The sequence below is a fragment of the Sinohyriopsis cumingii genome, chromosome 12, assembly GCF_028554795.1.
Source record: "Sinohyriopsis cumingii isolate HCF-2022 chromosome 12, ASM2855479v2, whole genome shotgun sequence".
NCBI classification, from domain to species: domain Eukaryota; kingdom Metazoa; phylum Mollusca; class Bivalvia; order Unionida; family Unionidae; genus Sinohyriopsis; species Sinohyriopsis cumingii.
This window is the reverse complement of record NC_142972.1, coordinates 14,095,277-14,117,983: the sequence shown is the minus strand read 5'-3', so window position 1 is coordinate 14,117,983 and position 22,707 is coordinate 14,095,277. Positions and strand designations below refer to the sequence as shown.

The following is a 22,707-nucleotide window of genomic DNA, read 5'->3' as shown; positions in this document are numbered from 1 at the left end:
TACACTTAGGGTAAGGAAGAATCTTATTCATTTAGGGGTAAAAAGCATGAAGGTCAGAGTCACACTAACTGAAAATGATTATTAAATAGAGAATAGATGTATAATGTGCTGTTGATGGTACTCTGTTCTTTTGTTGACATGAATGTGAGAAAAATAATTCTTCACTATGTATTAGTGTTGGATATGAAAATTGTACCCGGATTGAAAACTCTATATCTTGCACTGATGCAGATAAGGAAATCTATTAGTTTTATATGGGCATGCATACTGTACAAGAAGGTATTTTCCACATGCCACAGTTTACACAATCCATGTATTTCTGTATGTTCTTGTCCCTAGCAATTAATGGATTTTTAAGTTAAGATGCATGGTTTAAAGATGTCTGTTTATGAACATGTACAAGTGAAGTCCCAATGCAGAAGAAAAATGCTCCTGAACATACATAATCATACTATTTTCTCAATGTACATTGCAAATTTGAATTTGGGCAGATGTAAGTATTGTATGTCCATATTAATTTTGGGAATAGTGACAATTCATGATTAGATAGTGGTGTTTGCTGACTGATTGATGATTGATCAAAATTAATTTGTTGACATGATATCTTGCCAAGGCAGGTATATTTTCAAGTAGCCTGAAACAGTAGATTGTTCATAGTCAAGCCACTATTTTAACTTCTGCAGCTATTATGTACAGCTGTTTACAAGTATTTAAATTTAAAATGATCTTTGATTTCTGACCTTAGAAGAATATGTAGACTAAAGTTTGATAGGACTTTGTGGGAAATTAAATCTTGACCAAATTTCGTTTATGCTAGGATATTTAAGAAAACCATATTTTATTTCAATTGCAGTCCTTGAACTATTGTCTTAACTATTTTCAATATTTCACTCCCCACAGGCACAGCTGAGTACAGGAGTCAAGCACAAAATAAGTGAGGAGTTTCGCAGTTTGCCTGCCCTGTGTCAGGCCCTGGATAACCTTGACATTGCTATCAGCTTCCTGAAATCCATTGGTGGTAACCCTGACAACAACCTTGACAAGTTCATGGTGGAGACACTTAAGATGGAACATTCAGTGTACAGTCCCAAGGTAAATTGTTTACCTTACAGACTACCACACAGGTTAATGTGATCATGTATGTGCAAGCATATTATTAACAGGAATATGCATATTTTTCTTATGGAGGCACTCAATAAGCAAAATTACACTATTTAATTTAAAAACTATTTCCTTTAGGGCTGTTCCAGAAAAAATACCTGGGACCCAGGGAAGCCACTTTTAATGTAGGCTACTCTTCTATAGATGCAATTTAGAATTTTCTGATCATTTTAATATCAAGTCTTTGAAATCAAAGTACCCTGGCATTTTTTTTTAAAAACTGCCTTCCCTGGGTACCATGTATGTTTAATTGGAACAGCCCTTACTCAAAATGAGTAAAATCTAAGTAACAAGATTTGGCAACTGGATGAGCAATTACAAGACATTAGTAGTTACTGCAAGTAATGTAAAGTTAAAGAAAATTAAGTAATTGCAAGTAAAAGACAAGAAGTAAATATTTTACTTTGTTGTTGTTGTTGTTGTTGTAGGGTTTAACGCCATTTTTCAGCACACGATAGGCTATACATGGCGGCCAGTATTAATGGTGGAGGAAGAACCCGGGAAAGCCCAGAAAGAACCACCAACCCACGAGAAGCTACTGGCAAGCTTTCTCACGTATCCACATTAGCCGAATCCAAGACTCGAACCCACGCAGACAGAGGTGAGATGGCAGTGATCCGTAACAAAGAGCGCTTTAGACCACTCGGCCACTCGGGATCCCATTTTACTTTGTAATTATTTTGTCCAATACAATATTAAATATTATTGCTTAGTAATAATTGTATGAATTAATTTTAATTAAACACAGAATCAAGTAAAACATTGTTACTTAGTAACAAATTTGGTCATTAAAATATTTTTACTTAGTAGTAACATTACTAAGCAATTTTAATTGAAAACAGAGTTAAGTAATTTTGAGTAAATAGGTAAACATGTGCACATTCATATCAATTGGCAAACTGTGTGATAAGTGATGATTCCCAATTTAAAAAAGTAAATGTTTTACTTATCCTGGTATGATCATAATTGTAGATTCCATAGAGTCTATTCTTACAGCAAATTAATACATATATCATGGATAAAGATACAAATTTTCATGTTGACAATTTGAAGTTGTATTTGGAAAAAAGAATGATGTGCCAGAATTTGAAACCATAATAACCTTTTCACGGGCCTTGAATTTATCATAAATTTCTTTGTTGGCAGAAAAAAAGCAGACTTAGAAATGTACTAGTCCTGTTGAATCTTCATTAGTCCCTCCCATAAAACAATTTTAGATCCACTTAGAGATTTACTTGCTGTTAAACTATTAAAATTATGAAAACTTATAGTCCGATAAAATTGACTTGGTTTGAGCCAGTTAACTTCCACTAACACAGAATCTTGTTCCATTTTTACATTTTCTAGACCTTTTCAGATTTAAATGTTCTGCCATGCATTTAATATGGAGATAGGTAGTTATGAAGGTGTCATTGCTTCAGAGAAATAGCTTTGTACTAGGTGAGGATTAATATCACGCATTGTTATGTTTGTTCAAATTACCAAGAGCTTGAAAAATGTTTATATAAACTTTGAAATGCATGAAAATGTTTAGAACAAGTATCTAGGTTTATGCTATCACAAAGTTGATTTATTATTCAATGCTGTATTGTTTATATACAAATCTTTTAGGTAGGCAGGAAACTGTACTTAATGTCTGACATTTTCATTAAAAGATGTGAATTTTACTCCATTCAGTCATTTAAATTATGCTTCATTTTTGCCAGTACACTATCATGCTAGACATCAATACTACATAAAAAACATAGGTTCCCAGCATGGTGGCAGTATCAGTTTCCTGCCAATTCACTATCATGCTAAACATCAATACTACATAAAAAAACAGGTTACCAGCATGGTGACAGTATCAGTTTCCTGCCAGTACACTATCATGCTAGACATCAATACTACTTTAAAAAAAACATAGGTTCCCAGCATGGTGGCAGTATCAGTTTCCTGCCAATTCACTATCATGCTAAACATCAATACTACATAAAAAAACAGGTTACCAGCATGGTGACAGTATCAGTTTCCTGCCAGTACACTATCATGCTAGACATCAATACTACGTAAAAAAAAACATAGGTTCCCAGCATGGTGGCAGTATCAGTTTCCTGCCAATTCACTATCATGCTAAACATCAATACTACATAAAAAAACAGGTTACCAGCATGGTGACAGTATCAGTTTCCTGCCAGTACACTATCATGCTAGACATCAATACTACGTAAAAAAAAACATAGGTTCCCAGCATGGTGGCAGTATCAGTTTCCTGCCAATTCACTATCATGCTAAACATCAATACTACATAAAAAAACAGGTTACCAGCATGGTGACAGTATCAGTTTCCTGCCAGTACACTATCATGCTAGACATCAATACTACGTAAAAAAAAACATAGGTTCCCAGCATGGTGACAGTATCAGTTTCCTGCCAGTACACTATCATGCTAGACATCAATACTACTTAAAAAAAAACATAGGTTCCCAGCATGGTGACAGTATCAGTTTCCTGCCAGTACACTATCATGCTAGACATCAATACTACATAAAAAAACAGGTTACCAGCATGGTGACAGTATCAGTTTCCTGCCAGTACACTATCATGCTAGACATCAATACTACGTAAAAAAAAACATAGGTTCCCAGCATGGTGACAGTATCAGTTTCCTGCCAGTACACTATCATGCTAGACATCAATACTACTTAAAAAAAAACATAGGTTCCCAGCATGGTGACAGTATCAGTTTCCTGCCAGTACACTATCATGCTAGACATCAATACTACGTAAAAAAAACATAGGTTCCCAGCATGGTGACAGTATCAGTTTCCTGCCAGTACACTATCATGCTAGACATCAATACTACATAAAAAACATAGGTTCCCAGCATGGTGACAGATATATTTAATGGTGAACAAATCCAATGAGTTAGAAAGTAATCTGTGATTAACATTACAAACAATTGTCTGTCTTTATGGAGTATGCAAAACACTGGAAGATAATGGCAATGACTACATGCACTTCCAGTACCATTTGTTTTCCAGCTGCTGGAGGTGTACCTTTAACTTATCTTGTTTAATATGTTTACAGTTTCTTCCAAACTCATTTCTCATACTCAAGCTTTGCTTGTTATTATTGATGCAGTTTCACTGGGCACACCTAAAGTCTTTAAATATAATCAAAAGGAAACAAAGTAGAAAGTAGGAATACAAATGTATGATTATTGAAAACATAATTTTTCATAATTGCTTGAAACACTATCTATAAAAGTGGAACTTTCTGTTGCACACTTATGCAATACATCATTAGTTGTATTATAGCATTTAAAAGTTTGTTAAAATGAAACATGTTGATAGAGTACCATGAGGTACTGATATGCTGTTCAATTTCTTTTGTATTAGCACTTCATGTACAAATTGTTATTTCATTATCTGTTACATTATGTCTTATTGAAATGAAGCATACTGCTAATAGCACTTCGTGTACAAAATGTTATTTCATTAGCTGTTACATTATGTCTTATTGAAATGAAGCATACTGCTAATAGCACTTTGTGTACAAAATGTTATTTCATTAGCTGTTACATTATGTCTTATTGAAATGAAGCATACTGCTAATAGCACTTCATGTACAAAATGATATTTCATTAGCTGTTACATTATGTCTTATTGAAATGAAGCATACTGCTAATAGCACTTTGTGTTGTTGTTGTTGTTGTTGTTGTGGGGTTTAACGCCATTTTTCAGCACACGATAGGCTATATATGGCGGCCAGTATTAATGGTGGAGGAAGAACCCGGGAAAACCCCAGAAAGAACCACCGACCCACGAGAAGCTACTGGCATGCTTTCTCACATACCTACATTGGCTGAATCTGAGACTCGAACCGGCGCAGACAGAGGTGAGATGGCAGTGATCCGTAACGGAGAACGCTTTAGACCACTCAGCCACTCGGGGCCCCAGCACTTTGTGACAAAATGTTATTTCATTAGCTGTTACATTATGTCTTATTGAAATGAAGCATACTGCTAATAGCACTTCGTGTACAAAATGTTATTTCATTAGCTGTTACATTATGTCTTATTGAAATGAAGCATACTGCTAATAGCACTTTGTGTACAAAATGTTATTTCATTAGCTGTTACATTATGTCTTATTGAAATGAAGCATACTGCTAATAGCACTTTGTGTACAAAATGTTATTTCATTAGCTGTTACATTATGTCTTATTGAAATGAAGCATACTGCTAATAGCACTTCATGTACAAAATGTTATTTCATTAGCTGTTACATTATGTCTTATTGAAATGAAGCATACTGCTAATAGCACTTCGTGTACAAAATGTTATTTCATTAGCTGTTACATTATGTCTTATTGAAATGAAGGATACTGCTAATAGTACTTCATGTACAAAATGTTATTTCATTAGCTGTTACATTATGTCTTATTGAAATGAAGCATACTGCTAATAGCACTTCATGTACAAAATGTTATTTCATTAGCTGTTACATTATGTCTTATTGAAATGAAGCATACTGCTAATAGCACTTTGTGTACAAAATGTTATTTCATTAGCTGTTACATTATGTCTTATTGAAATGAAGGATACTGCTAATAGTACTTCATGTACAAAATGTTATTTCATTAGCTGTTACATTATGTCTTATTGAAATGAAGCATACTGCTAATAGCACTTCATGTACAAAATGTTATTTCATTAGCTGTTACATTATGTCTTATTGAAATGAAGCATACTGCTAATAGCACTTCATGTACAAAATGTTATTTCATTAGCTGTTACATTATGTCTTATTGAAATGAAACATACTGCTAATAGCACTTCACGTACAAAATGTCATTTCATTAGCTGTTACATTATGTCTTATTGAAATGAAGGATACTGCTAATAGCACTTCGTGTACAAAATGTTATTTCATTAGCTGTTACATTATGTCTTATTGAAATGAAGCATACTGCTAATAGCACTTTGTGACAAAATGTTATTTCATTAGCTGTTACATTATGTCTTATTGAAATGAAGCATACTGCTAATAGTACTTCATGTACAAAATGTTATTTCATTAGCTGTTACATTATGTCTTATTGAAATGAAGCATACTGCTAATAGCACTTTGTGTACAAAATGTTATTTCATTAGCTGTTACATTATGTCTTATTGAAATGAAGCATACTGCTAATAGCACTTCATGTACAAAATGTCATTTCATTAGCTGTTACATTATGTCTTATTGAAATGAAACATACTGCTAATAGCACTTCACATACAAAATGTCATTTCATTAGCTGTTACATTATGTCTTATTGAAATGAAGCATACTGCTAATATCACTTCGTGTACAAAATGTCATTTCATTAGCTGTTACATTATGTCTTATTGAAATGAAGCATACTGCTAATAGCACTTAGTGTATAAAATGTTATTTCATTAGCTGTTTCATTATGTCTTATTGAAATAAAGCATACTGCTCTCCTTGCAAAAATTGTTGCACATAGAGCAAATAAAGGAGTCTTCATTGGTTTGATATGTGTTACATAAATTGAATTTTTAAGGAAAAATTGCAGAAATTCAGGCCAAACCACAGAAAGACAAGATTTTCAGTATAAGAAATCTCTGACAGCCATTATGAAAAAAAAAATCATCATATTTTTCCATTATGGCTTTAGACAATTTTCACTTCATTAAAGCATAGAAATCCATTGCTGCCAAGTGTCCCATTTTCCCCATATTTGTTATGTGTTTTGGACCTGAATATGGGTGTAAATTTTTCTTATTTAAAATCTGGGGTTTTATATTTAAAAATTAAATTGAAAAAAAAGGAAAGCAAAATATTCAGAATTTTCTCTAGCAAAGAAAAGAAAACAGAACTGGAAGGATAATTAGATTTCTGAATCCATCTAGTTAAGGAGAAAGCTGTGTTTTGCAAATTTTGTAATTGTGATTTTGCTATTGTGCATGGATGCACCCATGACATAAAACAACATGGAAATGCTAATAAACATTAGCTTCTGCTTCGTCATCAGCAACATAGCCTGAACTTACAACACATATAAATACCATATAGCCTTAATGTAATTTAATCGGAAGTTTATTTTACTAACTTTCTTTTAGAAATGAACCTTCCTCTTTCAGTTGCTAGTATTGCTGGCAATTTATTTCACACACTTTTTCCAGTCCAGACAGTAAAATCACAAAGGATTACTCATGTGCTAGAACAAATACATTTTATTAAAAGAAAATGACACACAATTCCGATCATCAATGAAAGAGATACATTATAATCAATAATGACTGAGAGAAAAAAGGTGTGGAAAAGGCTCCTATAAACAGTCTGAGTGTGAGTGTGTTATACTAAGACTTGCACCTTCTGAATGGGCAACTGCATGCATCTTTGATATTAAATAATTGTGTAAGTTATTGTCCTACTTTACTGATATTTGTAGATGTTGTAAGTAGTTACATATTCATTAAAGTTTTAAAAGTCAGTATTTGTTCCTGAAAATCAGTATTTTTGTGACAAGCAGTCAGTATTTTTGTACTCTGGGGTTGGAAGATATGGAAATCCAGAATGCGGTAGTGGATGTTGTCAGATGGTTAGGTTCCACCCTGACCCGGTCTGACAAATGTCATGTTTTTAGGTGAAAAACATGTATGTTAGCAATTATAAGGTCAGTGAACCTCATCTTCTAAATAAATCCTTAAGTGCTATTTATGACAGCCTATAGTTTTACCCAGTGATGAGTCCACTATATTAATTAGGGCAACCTGATGGCCCCAAATTTTTATTTTGAAATATCACAATCTAAATTTAGTAAACGTTGCCTGACAGAACTTTTCCCTCATTTCATTTGTATCTGTTACATGTGTGACTGGATCAGAACCATACATTAATAGAAGACATCTTAATCATACTAATTCTTGGTATTGCTTTTTAGTGCATTTAATCATAATAAGTCATGGTCCAATATGGGCCTTCATATATACACAATGTGCCTCTACAGCCAGAATAGGTGAAGTTGGTGAAAAATTAATAAAGTGGGTGTAGAAAGTTCCAAATAGTCACTTTTAACTCATGTTTTTGCATATTTTCATTTCAGATTATTAAATTGATGATGACATATTATGAAAAGTTTACAAAAATATTAAAACCTTTTATTTTTACTTCACCACATTTGTTGTTAAGTGTAAAATGGCAACCTTGGTTACATTCGAAGATCTGTAACATCATAGCAGAAGTCCTCTTTTCTTATGTTTTTGTGATGAAATATTGGATACAGTGATTATTTCTTTTAGTAATGGACCTAGATATGTCCACCGAGCTGTATTTTGTTTCAGATTTTGCATAAAAGATGTTTTCACTTGTTTTTAGGTTCCCTGTGTGAAATTTTGGCAGGAATTCCATTAATAGCAATTTAGTTTCTGGTATTTATGATCAAATTGACACAAAAATTGATTACACCACATAGGACTTCTTTTTCTCTATTTCCACCTTCCTTTGAATGGAAAATTGACAACACCACATAGGACTTCTTTTCTGTCTTGCCACCTTCCTCGGAATGGAAAATGACCACACAACATATGACTTCTTTTTCTATCTTGCCACACTCCTCTGAAGGGAAAATTGACTACCCAACACATAACTTCTTTTTCTATCTTGCCACCTTCCTCTGAATGGAAGAGTGACTACAAAATATATAACTTCTTTTTCTGTCTAGCCACCAACCTCTGATGGGAAAATTTATGCAAAAGTTGACATTGTACTTCAGTTGTAAATGCAATGAATCAAAATAAAATAGGGTGATGGTATTATCAAGAAATCAATGCAATTTCACCTTTTGGGCCTATTATGATGGAATGATAGACTCTAAGGTGACTATTTCACCTGAATCACCCCCCAAGCATGTACTCCATAAGTATTGAGATTGTTCTGTGTATGTGCATTGTTAAAAAGCTAACAAGAGCAAGCAGCTCCCCATTTCCATCATGACAGTTATGTATTCCTTCCATAATTAGAAAATTTGTGTTGAATAGCTCCTTGGATAGTTGACAGTACTTCTAATGAACCTAATCATATTTCTTGATGGCATTTTTTCTATGCTTATAGTTTTTATTTGAAAATGGCGTATAGCTTTAAATAATGTTTAGTATTGGTACTCTGAAAATACAGGTTGTATATAGGTAACATCCAGGTATGAAGTCCTGACAGTCTATTTCATCCAAGTGACTGCTAAATCTACAGAAGAAAACTTTTCAATGACAGGTTCTTTTAGTCCATTTTAAAGTGAAACCCCTTGCTATAAATCATGTATTTAAGACATATGGTGTATATCCCCACAGTGTATGCTTAAACATATCTTTGTAGTCCAATATAAATTGAATGATTTGAACACCATTATATATGGTGTATATCCCCACAGTGTATGTTTAAATATCTCTTTGTAAATTGAATGATTTGAACACCATTATATGTGTATAATTGAAATGCTAAAATATCTGTCTTTAAAATATTATATCTGGAGACATGAAGGCTTTCTTTTATCTCGATTGCCTGTCCTATCATTTCTACTATCCTCTTTCAAGCAAACACAGGCCAGGTGAGTGATCTCAAGATATCTTTATACTCTTGTGTGTACAATATTACTGGAGGAAGAAAATTGGTATAACTATAATTTCTATCAACATTATCAAGTCTTACACCATTTAATATATTGAATTGTATTGTTTTTCTACAGGCCAAGCAGATATGTCAGTATCAACATGCGCAATCACTCTGGTTACTTTTGTCATTGGAAAAGACTAAACAGCTTGCACTCCATAATCAGGTATAATTTACTCTCTGATTATTTAGCAACTCTTTTTATGCCCCCACCCTAGCCCCTTCAAAGTATTTTTGTTCATTGATGTATTCATGGCTTGAGAAACTCGTTAACAAGATTGCACAAAAGCACTCAGTGTTGTCAATTTAAAGTGTTCTAGCATATTTGTGTCTGTATGTAGATTATCAGATTAGATTCTAAGGCCATTATTGCAATTTTTCATTTCATTATTTTGCACATTTTGAACAAAATCTAGTTAGCACAATTGAGCAAAAACCATATGAGACAGGCGCATGATATTTAGTAGATATAGTTATCATCGCATGTAGATGACCTGTATAGCAGTTCTGATGGGTTTTCACAATTTTTTAACTTTGTGACTTTGACTTTTTGTTCTGCAATGGGGGCATATGTGTTTTACAGTAAAATTCTAGTTCATTCTTCCTTTCATTCTTTGCCTGTCTTTCTTTCACAGTATGATTGCATATAACATGAAGATATAGATAGCATAATAGTCAATGTAGGTAAAGCCTGTCTCAAGAGAATTTGAACAGGTCTCAATCTTAGTCCTGTAACATGGGACATCAGACATGGACATCAGGGTTTTGCATTAAATATTATTACATTTTGTGCTATTTGGTATGTGTGACATCCTGTATGATGTCTGAGTTCACTTGTAGCATTTAAATTGTATTACTCATAGCCAGGATAGTCACAATAAATTTCAATACCGACATTTATTTTGACTCTTATTATCGTTAGGGTTGGTACTATTTCTCTTTTGTTAGATTAACTCCCCAAATTATTTCGATTTTGACCATGTTTTTGCAAACTGCATATATATGTTAATAGTTGAAAATTGTATTCATCTAAAAAGATTTAAAAGGGACCAACCAGTCTACCTTATGGAACCAATGATTTAAACTATGATTGTACGTACTTCCGATTAAAAATTTTAAAGTGTTTTCTGTTGCAATATTTATCCATGTAAAGCATGCATATATATAGTTTTCATGTTGAACTCTATGCAATTTTATTTTAGGACAGTAAAGATAAATGAACGTCTGGATGATCATTATACAAAATAGTAACTGCCACTAATGCTTGGCATTTTTCCTAAAACAGAAATGAAATATCAGCACATTAGTGTAAGTCATTGTGTTTTGGCATGCAAGGTCATCTGTTGTAGGACTAATCCAAACTTTGCAGTAAAGATTATGTGATGGGCTGTTAGAACCAGGGACAAGGTGGAGGGACAATGAGGAATCTGTTGTAATAGGCTGGTGTTCTCAGCCTGATTTTATACATTGTACTTACAAAATGCCTTCTTCAGATGACTTTTGATGGATTATCAGAGCAGTTCCACCAACAACTGAGTGCTGAGGTCCATGCTCATGTGATGGCTTTCGTACAACAACAGTCAGTAGAGAGACTGGAACTTCTTCTGGAGTTGATGTTTGAATGTATTGTCTTGGTCATCTCAGTGCCACAGGACCCTAATGATGAGGATTTTGTGGACACAACGGAGAAAAAGTGAGATACTTTTATACTTCTGACTGATTGCAGCAAGGATGTCTTGATTTTGTAGTTGTCATCCATCGATTCATCTGTCCAGAGAAACTCATTAGATTCAATAGTACCACTGGACAAAAACCTCCTGACACATTGAAATAAAAAATTTAGGCACATTTTTATACATGATAAATGATTTGATTATATTCTCATGCTGCTGCTGCTGCCAGTTTTTCCAATTTTTATAAATCTTTTTTTACTTTTTGAACTATATTTTCTTTGATGAAAACTGTTTAAATGTATTTTATTTTCCAAAACTATAAGCAATTGGGGTTGGGCTACAAGTTTTCACAACATAGATAAAGCATTTCACCTTTACTTGTAAAAATATACATGGATGGTGACATAGTTATATAGAGGATATTTGCTTGTACTGAGTGAATAATGGATAAATTTTGTAGAGTGGGTGAAAATACTTGAGTTTTTCACCTGTGAGATGAAATAGGAAAAAGCAGTTGTTCTTTTTATTTAATGCTCAAACACATTGACTAGCTAAAGTTTATAAGAAACTGAAGCAGCAGATTTTTTCAGTGTCCTGCATGATAATGTCCAATGTTTACTGTTTAAGTTCTGCTATGTTTTGTACATATTCACACAGAAAGTATGAGTAGTTACATAATTCTCTTTCCTAATTCAAGGTATAAAACAAAATCATATAAATTTTACAAATTTGTTTTTAAAAAATTATATTGCAGGATTTTTTAATCTGGTACTCTGTGTGACAGGTCACCAATATTTACCACCAGACCATGAAGTTGACAACATGGAAGATGAAATTCTTTGGTCATAATTTTATCGATGTCTATTGACTGGAATGAAAATAAAGTATAATTACATACATTTCATATGTTGTAATGTACAAGATGCAGGGAAAACATAAATGATAAGAAATATATATTAAAAAGATCACTATCCTTTCAATAATAACATTGTTTTCAATAGAAGACAAGGTATCTCTGTAGAGAAACCTTTTTTTCCAAACTGGTTTCTTTGATACACATTTGAAATATATTAGATAAACAAATATTAACAGTCTCAGTTTATTCAGATTACATATACAATGAAATAATTGCAGTTACAGGCATAAATAAAAAGTTTTTGAACCAGTATCCTACATTGGCAAGGTAATGATAACAAACACATTTATGATGACAATGCATTGTTTCTGTCTTCATAACAACCACATCAAGGATTATCTCGAAAATGATTGGTGTATAAATTATCAGTTAGATCACTACATTTATTTTTAAGTCTGGCATGAAGAACATGCAACATTTTTGCCAGTGACTGTCCAGTAGGTATGGTACATGTATGGTCTTGACCAGAGTTTTGCTTTTGAATGTAATCACTTTTGTTCATTATTGGAATTTCGATGGATTCTGTTTATACCTGAGATGAATCTTCGTCAGGTGAGACTTAATTCTGCAACACACTAGCTTAACATTGGAATCAAAGTCTAACACTTTGAAGCAATGCTTCAGTTCTGGACTCCACATTGCTGTGGGCTCTGACCTCCTAAGTTTTTAGAGTATTCAGGTTGGTAGCCATTACAGACAATGTCTGCATATTCCAGTATGAGGCAAATATATGATTGTGAAATAAATGTTTTGTAATGTTCTTTGAAAAATGTAACTTTAAGAGTTTTCAAGAAACAAATCATTGTTGTGGCAGACTGAAACATATTATCTATATATTTAATCCAGTTGCCCAAACTACAAAACATTACACACTGTGTTTATGGTGGTCAGCAAAGCAAAGAATCTTATTTTCACATTTTATTGTGGGAAAAACAAGTTCTAATTTACATGTAAATAACATTCATTTAGTTTTGTTTGGATTAAATCAACCAGTTACTCTTGTGACAAATCATTGATAGTTTTAAACCTGTATTCAGTATATATTCACAACCAACCATTGATGTGACTAGTCAGTGATTGTTTATCGATCAGTATATATTCATTTTCATTAGTGTCATTTGATGAATAAGCCAGTTAACTTTCATCAACAAAATGTTTCAATATTCTTAAAAGGCCATTACCTATATCATTACTGTACACAATAAATAATAAAGGATCTAAATTTGAGCCCTGTGGTACACAAGCACAGACTGATTGGGTACTGGACAGCTGTACTGACAAATGTTTTGGCAAGTTTAAAAATGTAATCACAACACCAGTCTATAAGAGATGATTCAGTTTCATAACACTTCAATTTATATAGCTGACCTTTATGCCAGTCAGGGTCAAATGCTTTAGAAATGACACAAAAGTCCACACACATGTCCACCTTATTCTAAAGAGCTACACATGACTGATTAGGAGTAATATTTGAGTTTAAACATTTGAAATGATATTTGAAAATTTCTTTCCATTAATTTTCCAATTCAGCTCAAAAATTAAATAGAACTGTAATTTGAAGAAAATCTTGGTATTATGATTTCACAAAGTTGCTTGATGTAAATAATTGAATATGGTAAGCATGGTTGTATGCTTCTGCAGATCATGACTTCTTTTAGTTTTAGTTTTGGGATTTTATTTGGAGCATATTTGTTTTACTTGACAAATATATAGCCTATTTTTAGTTTTCTCTCTTTAAAAATTCATGGTCCTTCACATCATTGGCAGTTGGTAGGGCTAAGCGTATATCATTTCATTTTTTTTCTTCTTCAAAAATCAAATTAATCTATATCCTACATGTATCAGGTTCATTTTTGTCATATATATCATAATTGTTAAATAGATGTCATGGAAGATATATGGTGTTTTATGGGTCAGAGATTAAAGAGGTAGGCCATGTCAGTCACAGAGAACAACATTCATCAAATACAAGACTTTAAATTTCAAGTTTTTTTTTCTTTGTGCATTTCTATAATAATAATAATAATAATACAAACCACCCATGTCAACAAAAAAGCAAAGTCATGGGCCAATGGGCTTTTGTTACTACAAAATTTGTCATGCTTATATTGCCATTGAAATGAAAAAATAAATGTATATGTCAACAGAAGCCCTAGGACCCACACTTGAACAAATCTTTTGTTTTATAATTGTTTATGAACCACTCTGGTGGCCTAGTGGTTAGAGCATCCGCCTCGGATGCAGGAGGTCATGGGTTCGATCCCCAGCCAAGTCATACCAGAGACTTACAAAAATGGTACTAACAGCTACCTCGCTTGGCACTCAGCATTATGAGGTTAGTGTCAGGACTTGCCTGCCCGGTGTCGGGATAATGTGACTGGGTGGGACATCATGCCACATGTCTGCGGCATGATGTTCCAGTGCTAGACATCACTATAAACTGCCACACTGCAGACATCATAGCGATATGACTGAAATTTTTTTAAAAGCTACGTTAAAAAATCCAAATCACACATGCACTAATTGTTTATGTCAACAAGCTGGCAGCTTATACCCATACTTTGTTATGCAATTGTTTCATGTTGCCATCAGGCTTAGATGTTGCCAATGCATTAACAAATAGACATTTCTTTAGTCCTGCATATTCTGGAATTTATAAGTGTTTTACATGTTCTACTTGTACTTGGTTTAGACTTTTTTTTTAAATGTCATGAACTGTTTGGTAATCATTGGTCATTAACATTTTTACTGATATTTCAAGAGAATTTTTTTTCATGATTTGTGGACAGGTTTTCATTCCCAGTGAATAGTCTCTTCCTTTCGGTAGCATCTGTTGCCTCAGTCAAACCAAAATCTAGGCCAATGTGATTAAAATATAAATAATAACTATAGACAGGTTTATCTGGCACTGAGCCAGTTTTCATGGGCACTGATTTTCTCTGTCATGTGGTACATCAGCTATTAAAATCCTGCAAATTCGTCTGTCGCAGCATCATCCATCTGCTTTGTGTTTACATTTAGTGTTTCTCGATTGTAGATGTTTTGATGCTTCTATGATGGATATAAAAGCAAAGTATAAAACAGGTAGTGGAACTTCTGTGCAATCAACGGATGTACAAACAACTCAATAAAAATAAATATATGGAAAGAATCCTTATGTGAAACACAAATAAATCCACAGTGAATGCACATTTAATTCCTTACAAATTTCACATGATTTCACTTTCTGATGACACTTTAATTGTGTGGTTGCACTTGTTAATGTATGATCAGACCTAGTAAGAGATTCAGAAGATGGTTAAATAATGCAATTCATGTATGTTTTGATTTATGAAGTGTCAATGTTCACTTAAGGGTTGTTAATTACCTACATGAATTGTTTTTTGCTTTAGTATCATGGTCAGCTGTTCTTAAGCTATAATTGGTTTAAGGCCTTGTAATAGTTAAACCTGACTTTTTCCATGTTACAGCATCCTACAGACTGATTAACAAAGGCATATGATACTATCGTTAATCAACTGGATGTCAAGATGTAAAATTCCAAATTGTTTGATGTACTATGCATTCCAGGACATCACCCAGTTATGTTTACATTGTAACTTTTGAATTACCCTTTGTGTGTCAAATCTTAATCACAAACGTGTCGACAGATTTAGTGTGGTGAGCTGATTAGTATGGGCACTCACAGGGTCCTGTTTCATCTGATTTTTAGAATGTAAACATTTGGGGTCATCTTGAGGAGTGTACATTTTTAATTAAAGTATATTCTACAGAGCTGAACAATTTATATAAGGGTTCTGCATATTTCAAGAATTCAGTATTGATATTAATGCATAAATAACTGACAGTAATGTGTAATATGCATATTCCATATAACATCCAACATGTTCATAAGCATCATAAATATGTTGAACATATCATCAGATTTAATCAGATATGGAATATTTGTGTATCTCAGTACACATTTAATATGAAGTGTCATGTCTCAGTACACATTTAATATGAAGTGTCATGCAAAAGCACAGCAGATATTACTCATCCCAATTAAAGGTTTATGATTTTTTTAATGCTTTACATAGCATCAGATGGTACTGTTCTAGTTTATCAACAAAACGTGGCATCATCTTCAAACAAAATTCAAGTAGGTGCAATATCTGACTTTTCTCAAACTGATCATCATATTGAACATCTACAAACTTGTGGTCATCTTCATTATGCTAGATAAAGAGTTTAGACTTTCTCAACCCAGTGCAAAACGTAGTTAATTGAACTTGTAAATAAAATCCTCTGCCTCCTTTAACTTTTAATGTATTTCCATTTTCACTCTTTACAAAGTTTACATCATATTTGCCAATAATAAAGAGTTACTCTAACACTGCCCATTTAGAATTAGGAAATTGACTTTTAATTTCTAGCAAAGTATCTCCATTTAAAATCACATCTTGACTTGCAGATAACCTTTTCTCCTCCACTGACACATACAATCCACAGTCACTTACAGTATAGTCATTCAAATATACAAATTGTTTTGCTTTAAACTCACTGTCCTGCCCATGTTTTGCCAATAAATTTTGAATGCAATTGATCCCTTATGAAATTGTTGCAATCAGCTGTCTCTCTAATAAATACTTTTTGTGAACTGCTTGCTGTAATTCTCAATTTTCGAGAGTCTGTCCAAAAAGGACATTGACACTGACTGACAGTTTCATTTTGCAGTTTATTAATATGATCTGCATCCAGGTGTACATACTTGTGAAAAGATGTTAAACATTTCGAGCACAAAGAGAAGCTCTCATGACTGCTATGATCATGAAGTGATGCATCAGCTGCACAGTTCAAAGGAACTCGCTTGTGAAATTTTTGCTCATTGTTGTTCCTTTAATTTGAAATAAAGCTTTAAGTGGTGAATTGTCAGCACCAGTTTTAAACTCTGCCTTTGTCAAATAAAATGGTGTGTTTCAAGTAATGGGCACTACTTCTCAATCATGGAGCTGTCACCTATTTTGGGTTTTGTAAATTCAATATTTGCAAGAGGTTTCGATTCAACATTTCTCTTCATACCTCTGTTACACTTAGCTGTCTTATCAGTAAAACTGACACGAGTAAGATTATTTCTCACAGAATGTTCAGTTTTCCACAACAAAGCACAGACATGACTGCACAAGTGTCCTTTCCCTGTCATACATGTGCACTACCCATCCTCAACAACCACCTCCATGGTACAGATAAACTAAGCTTCATTTAATTTATTTACTGACTGTGATGAGCATATTTCTCCTTTCATGACAATTTTCAATGTATTGTGCAAAATTGTTTCCATATTTCCACTCTGGAAATAGATATAACTTTGTAAGTTTTAAAGTTCTTCATTTTCCATTTACTGCTTTCAGTGAGATTAAATAGTTGTAAATGTTGCTGCACATGACATTTGGCCCCTCTCTCACGTCGTCGGTCCATTCATTCATATTGCAAAATACATCAGGCATTAAACATCTTGCTTCAGACATTGCACTTTTCAGTGTAAGTTTCAGTTTGTTTATGGCGCTTCGCAGTAATGTAATAACAGATGCAGCAGTGGTGATCAAAGTAGACTCTATCAATTTAAAGGGTGATAATTGAAAAGAACTGTCTATACGGCTACTGGAGACCATGTAAATCATAGTGAATTTTTTAGTCACACATGTTGGTTAACAATGGGATATAGAACAGAAAAGGAGGAGTGCCATTTTTTTATACACGTTTTCTAACAGGATGTGACCGATACATAATTTTTCTATTATGGCCTATACTCAGATTTATGAATTTGTCATTTACATGTACTTAATACATTATGGATTATATCTGTCACAAATGTAACAAATATGTAAGTTGTCAAAAAATCAAGTGGTTTTGTCATCATTTAATAAAAATTGTCATTCTTTATTTTGTCAAAGTTTTAATTCTACTCACTGATGACAGCTCATCCTTACATGGCCTAAGTGGTTAGAGCATCAGCCTCAGATGTGGGAGGTCACTGGTTCGAACCTGGGCCAAGTCATACCAAAGACTTTTAAAAATGGTATGCAGCTTCCTCGCTTGGCATTCTGCATTAAGAGTTTGGTGTTATAACTGGTCTGCCTGGTGTCAGGATAATGTAACTGGGCGGGACAATTTTTGATCTTACATGTCTGCAGCATGATGTCCCAGTGCAAGACATCACTATAAACTGCCCCACTGCAGACATCATAGTGATACAACTGAAAAATTGTTAAAGCTATGTTAAAAATCCAGATCACACACAACACAAACATACACCCACATCCCTTACATATGAATTTCACTTTTATGCAGTTCAAAGAGAAATATTGTTGTGGGTTTTTTTTGTATAGCCCCCACCCAACACTTGACATCTGCTTATGACAACAATATTACCTTAGGCCCAAGGATGTTGAAATAAAAGGACTGTTACAGTAATAATAATAGTAATAGTGTCACATTTATCAGTACAAGTGTATTAATTTCAGTTGCAAAATACAATAAAAATAATAATAATAACAGTTTTATTTAAATTATGTTCCTTTCAGGTTCAAAGATTATCTGCTTGCTCTGATGACTGAGAAGGAAGTCGAGCTTCCTTTTGGACTTGATGCTTTCCCTGACGATGTTCTGTCCAAATTCTGTGTGGCCACCTGGACACTTACTTGTCAATGTCTGCAGAAGAAAAACAGACAAAGATATTGATACAAGTGTCTGTTCACATGTAGACAAAGTGTTTCTATCGGAGTTTTGAGAACTTGTAGCCCAACCCTTCAGGAGTGGTTAAAATGTTGACAACTATAATTTTTCAGTTTGATATCTGTAAATATATAGATACTTTATGTTCTAAAGGAGACAGTATTTTTATACATTTCATATTTAATACATTACATATTTTAGACACAAATAAAAAACTTTAAATGGAAAATATGCAATCTCTATTAATTATAAGAGATTGCTTTTAAATTATCTGTGTATTTACAGTGATCTTGCAGATGTCATTTATATCTTATTCATTGTCAAACAGAGAGGATAGGTCCAGCCTTGGGCAGGATTTGCCATATGTGTAGCACAGTATGATATATATATGTGTGTGTGTGTGTGTGTGTGTGTGTGTGTGTGTGTGTATAGAGAGAGAAAGAGGGAGCATTTTCATTGTTTTGAGATATTTTGTAAAGTTTATCAGTATAATTATAATGATAACATTAAAGTAGTTGATATACTTGACTTGGTTGCATAATTATAATGATTGCATTGAAGTAGTTGATATATTTGACTTGGTTGCATAATTATAATGATTGCATTGAAGTAGTTGACTTGCTTGACCTTGTTGAATAATTATAATGATAACATTGATGTAGTTAACATGCTGGATTCTGTTGAATAATTATAATGATAACATTGCAATAGTTGACATGCTTTTCTGTTGAATAATTATAATGATAACATTGACTTTATTGAATAATTATAATGATGATATTGACTTTGTTGAATAATTATAATGACGGCATTGGCTTTGTTGAATAATTATAATGATATAATGATGATGTTGACTTTGTTGAATAATTATAATGACGGTATTGGCTTTGTTGAATAATTATAATGATATAATGATGATGTTGACTTTGTTGAATAATTATAATGATGACATTGGCTTTGTTTAATAATTATAATGATATAATGATGATGTTGACTTTGTTGAATAATTATAATGATGACATTGACTTTGTTGAATAATTATAATGATGACATTGGCTTTGTTGAATAATTATAATGATGACATTGGCTTTGTTGAATAATTATAATTATGAGATTGGCTTTGTTGAATAATTATAATGATATAATGATGATGTTGACTTTGTTGAATAATTATAATGATATAAAGATGACATTGGCTTTGTTGGATAATTATAATGATGACGTTGACTTTGTTGAATAATTATAATGATGATGTTGATTTTGTTGAATAGCTATAATGATGATGTTTACTTTCTTGAATATTTATAATGATGATGTTGATTTTGTTGAATATTTATAATGATGATGTTGACTGTTGAATAATTATAATGATGATGTCAACTTTGTTGAATAAATAAAATGATAATGTTGACTGTTGAATAATTATAATGATGAAGTTGACTTTGTTGAATATTTATAATGATGAGGTTGACTTTGTTTAATAATTATAATGATGATGTTGACTTTGTTTAATATTTATAATAATTTATTTGTTGAATAATTATAATGATTGCATTTAAGTAGTATACATGCATGATTTTGTTTAATATTTATAATATACATGCATGTTTCCCATACAAATTATAGATCATAGTTTTCATTCCTACATTCTTATAATTTTGATTTAACTTAACATTATTGCATATCTACTTATAACACCTACAGTGTATCAGTTAACACATTTTTATTATGCTTATATTTTATATATAAACAGTTAAACAATTTTTTCATTTGCTAAATTTGGGACAAATAAGAAAATAAAGATCACATTATTTAAAATCAGTAAATTTAAAACTGTCACTATCTGTGGCATTGTAAACTTGCAGTAACTTTTGCATGTTGAAATTAGATAATAAACTTTTTTATCATCAGCACCATTAATGTTATTATAACGTTAGTCATGTGATACAGTCCCTCTATCATATTTACTGCTATTTGTGAAAGAGTGTATCATTAAATTTTTGAAATAATCAGAAGCATCATGTTCACATGACTTAATCTACCCAGTATTGTAAAATATTCAAGATAATATTAATTATGCTTGTTTGTTTACATTGATGTCTTAATCTGTGTTGGTAAATTAATGAATTAATTTCTGGTGAATGGACCTGCCTTAGGGTATGCTTGTTTGCATTTGTTGCTTTCATTCCTTATCTCAGTTTATTATATTGTATATTCTGTTTTATATAAAGGCTATTGAGTTTAGTTTTAAATGCTTCTGTGTGCTTTTTTTTGTGGCTGAGCTTCTAAGTTCTTGCTCTTCACAGGCTGAACCATGTTGAGCACCCCTGAATTAGTGTGTGATAGACATGCTGCCAATTATGCAGACAGAAAACTACATTGTAGAATGGGCGTATTTAGGATACTTGATGGTATTTTGTAAACATGTTTAACTTTATTTCCTACTGAGAATCAGACTACAACAAGTTTAATACTAAGTGATGTTTGCCTTGTACCAGTAGATTTTGTCTTGCCTACTTAATTATGGAATGAGATACATGTAGGAATCCTTTTTATCAAATGTAAAGAATCAAATTAATAAATATATTCAAGATGATGTCTTCAATCTCTGCTAAATACAACTGACATAGTAATTGACCTGGTTACTCAAACTCCCCTTTAACATATTAGTTCATCATTTGAAGTTTCGTGATCTATTACTAAGGCAGTCACTATTCTATGTGTTGTTCTTTCTATTCATCTGCTCCAATCTTTCTCCTTCTTCCTCTTCTCATTCCTCCTTTCTCCCCCCCTCCTCCTTCCTTCAACTCTCACCTTTTTTCTCCTTTTTACTCTTGTACCACCTTGTGCATGCAACCGAGAATTCCTTTTGAAGCTCTTAAATTCAAAATTCCAATTCCCTTCTATGAGAAAAGTCACTACAAATATCAGAGTGGTCTTTCTTTAGAATTCACTTCAACCACACAGTTTCCCTTTCCTAGAGCACTGTGATTTAGCTCTATACTCTTCCAGAGTTTGCAGCACACTGAAAATCTGTGAAGTTTTCCCTTGCAAATGGTGCACATGTCCTCGGCAATAATCAAAGGATTATGTTTCTTTGAAGCAATCTTGACATCTTAAGATTGCATAATGCATATATAGGACATCCTGTTCTCAGGTAGACACAAAGCCAAAATTCTGCCACAGAGTTCATTATATCCATTAACAATGTAGAAATTTTGAATTTATCTATCCATAATTTTTATATACATTTTAGCTGTTAATTAATTTAATTGATAGTATGCTGTGAATGCTTGTAAAATTAATATGTTGATTATGCCTAATAAACTGTTTTAACTTATATTGACTTTTCTTTACCTTTGAGCAGTAATGAGTATTATATCAATGTATTGTCCTTTCTCCATCAGGAAAAGTCTGGAACAACAAAGTGGCCATCAAGAATTACTTGTAAAAATTATGCAGGCTTTATTTTAGCACAAATCTGGATGAAAATGGGGATGGACAGTTTTAAGATAAGTTAAATACTAAGTAAAATTGGCACAGTGGGTAATTATTCAGCATTTATTCACCTATTAATTCAGTAGTCCGA

The 22,707-nt window shown here is 32.7% G+C and overlaps 1 protein-coding gene across 1 annotated transcript in view; it reads left to right on the top strand.

Moving 5' to 3' along the window:
• Positions 1-22,460, top strand: part of LOC149786024 (E3 ubiquitin-protein ligase rnf213-alpha-like) — a 358,391-nt gene extending 335,931 nt beyond the window's left edge. The window contains exons 73-76 of the mRNA XM_089978099.1: positions 901-1,092; positions 9,892-9,981; positions 11,309-11,508; positions 18,968-22,460. Coding sequence (XP_089834225.1) covers positions 901-1,092; positions 9,892-9,981; positions 11,309-11,508; positions 18,968-19,124 — 639 coding nt within the window. The 3' untranslated portion in view covers positions 19,125-22,460. The remainder of the gene's footprint in view (positions 1-900; positions 1,093-9,891; positions 9,982-11,308; positions 11,509-18,967) is intronic.
• Positions 22,461-22,707: the final 247 nt, after the last annotated feature.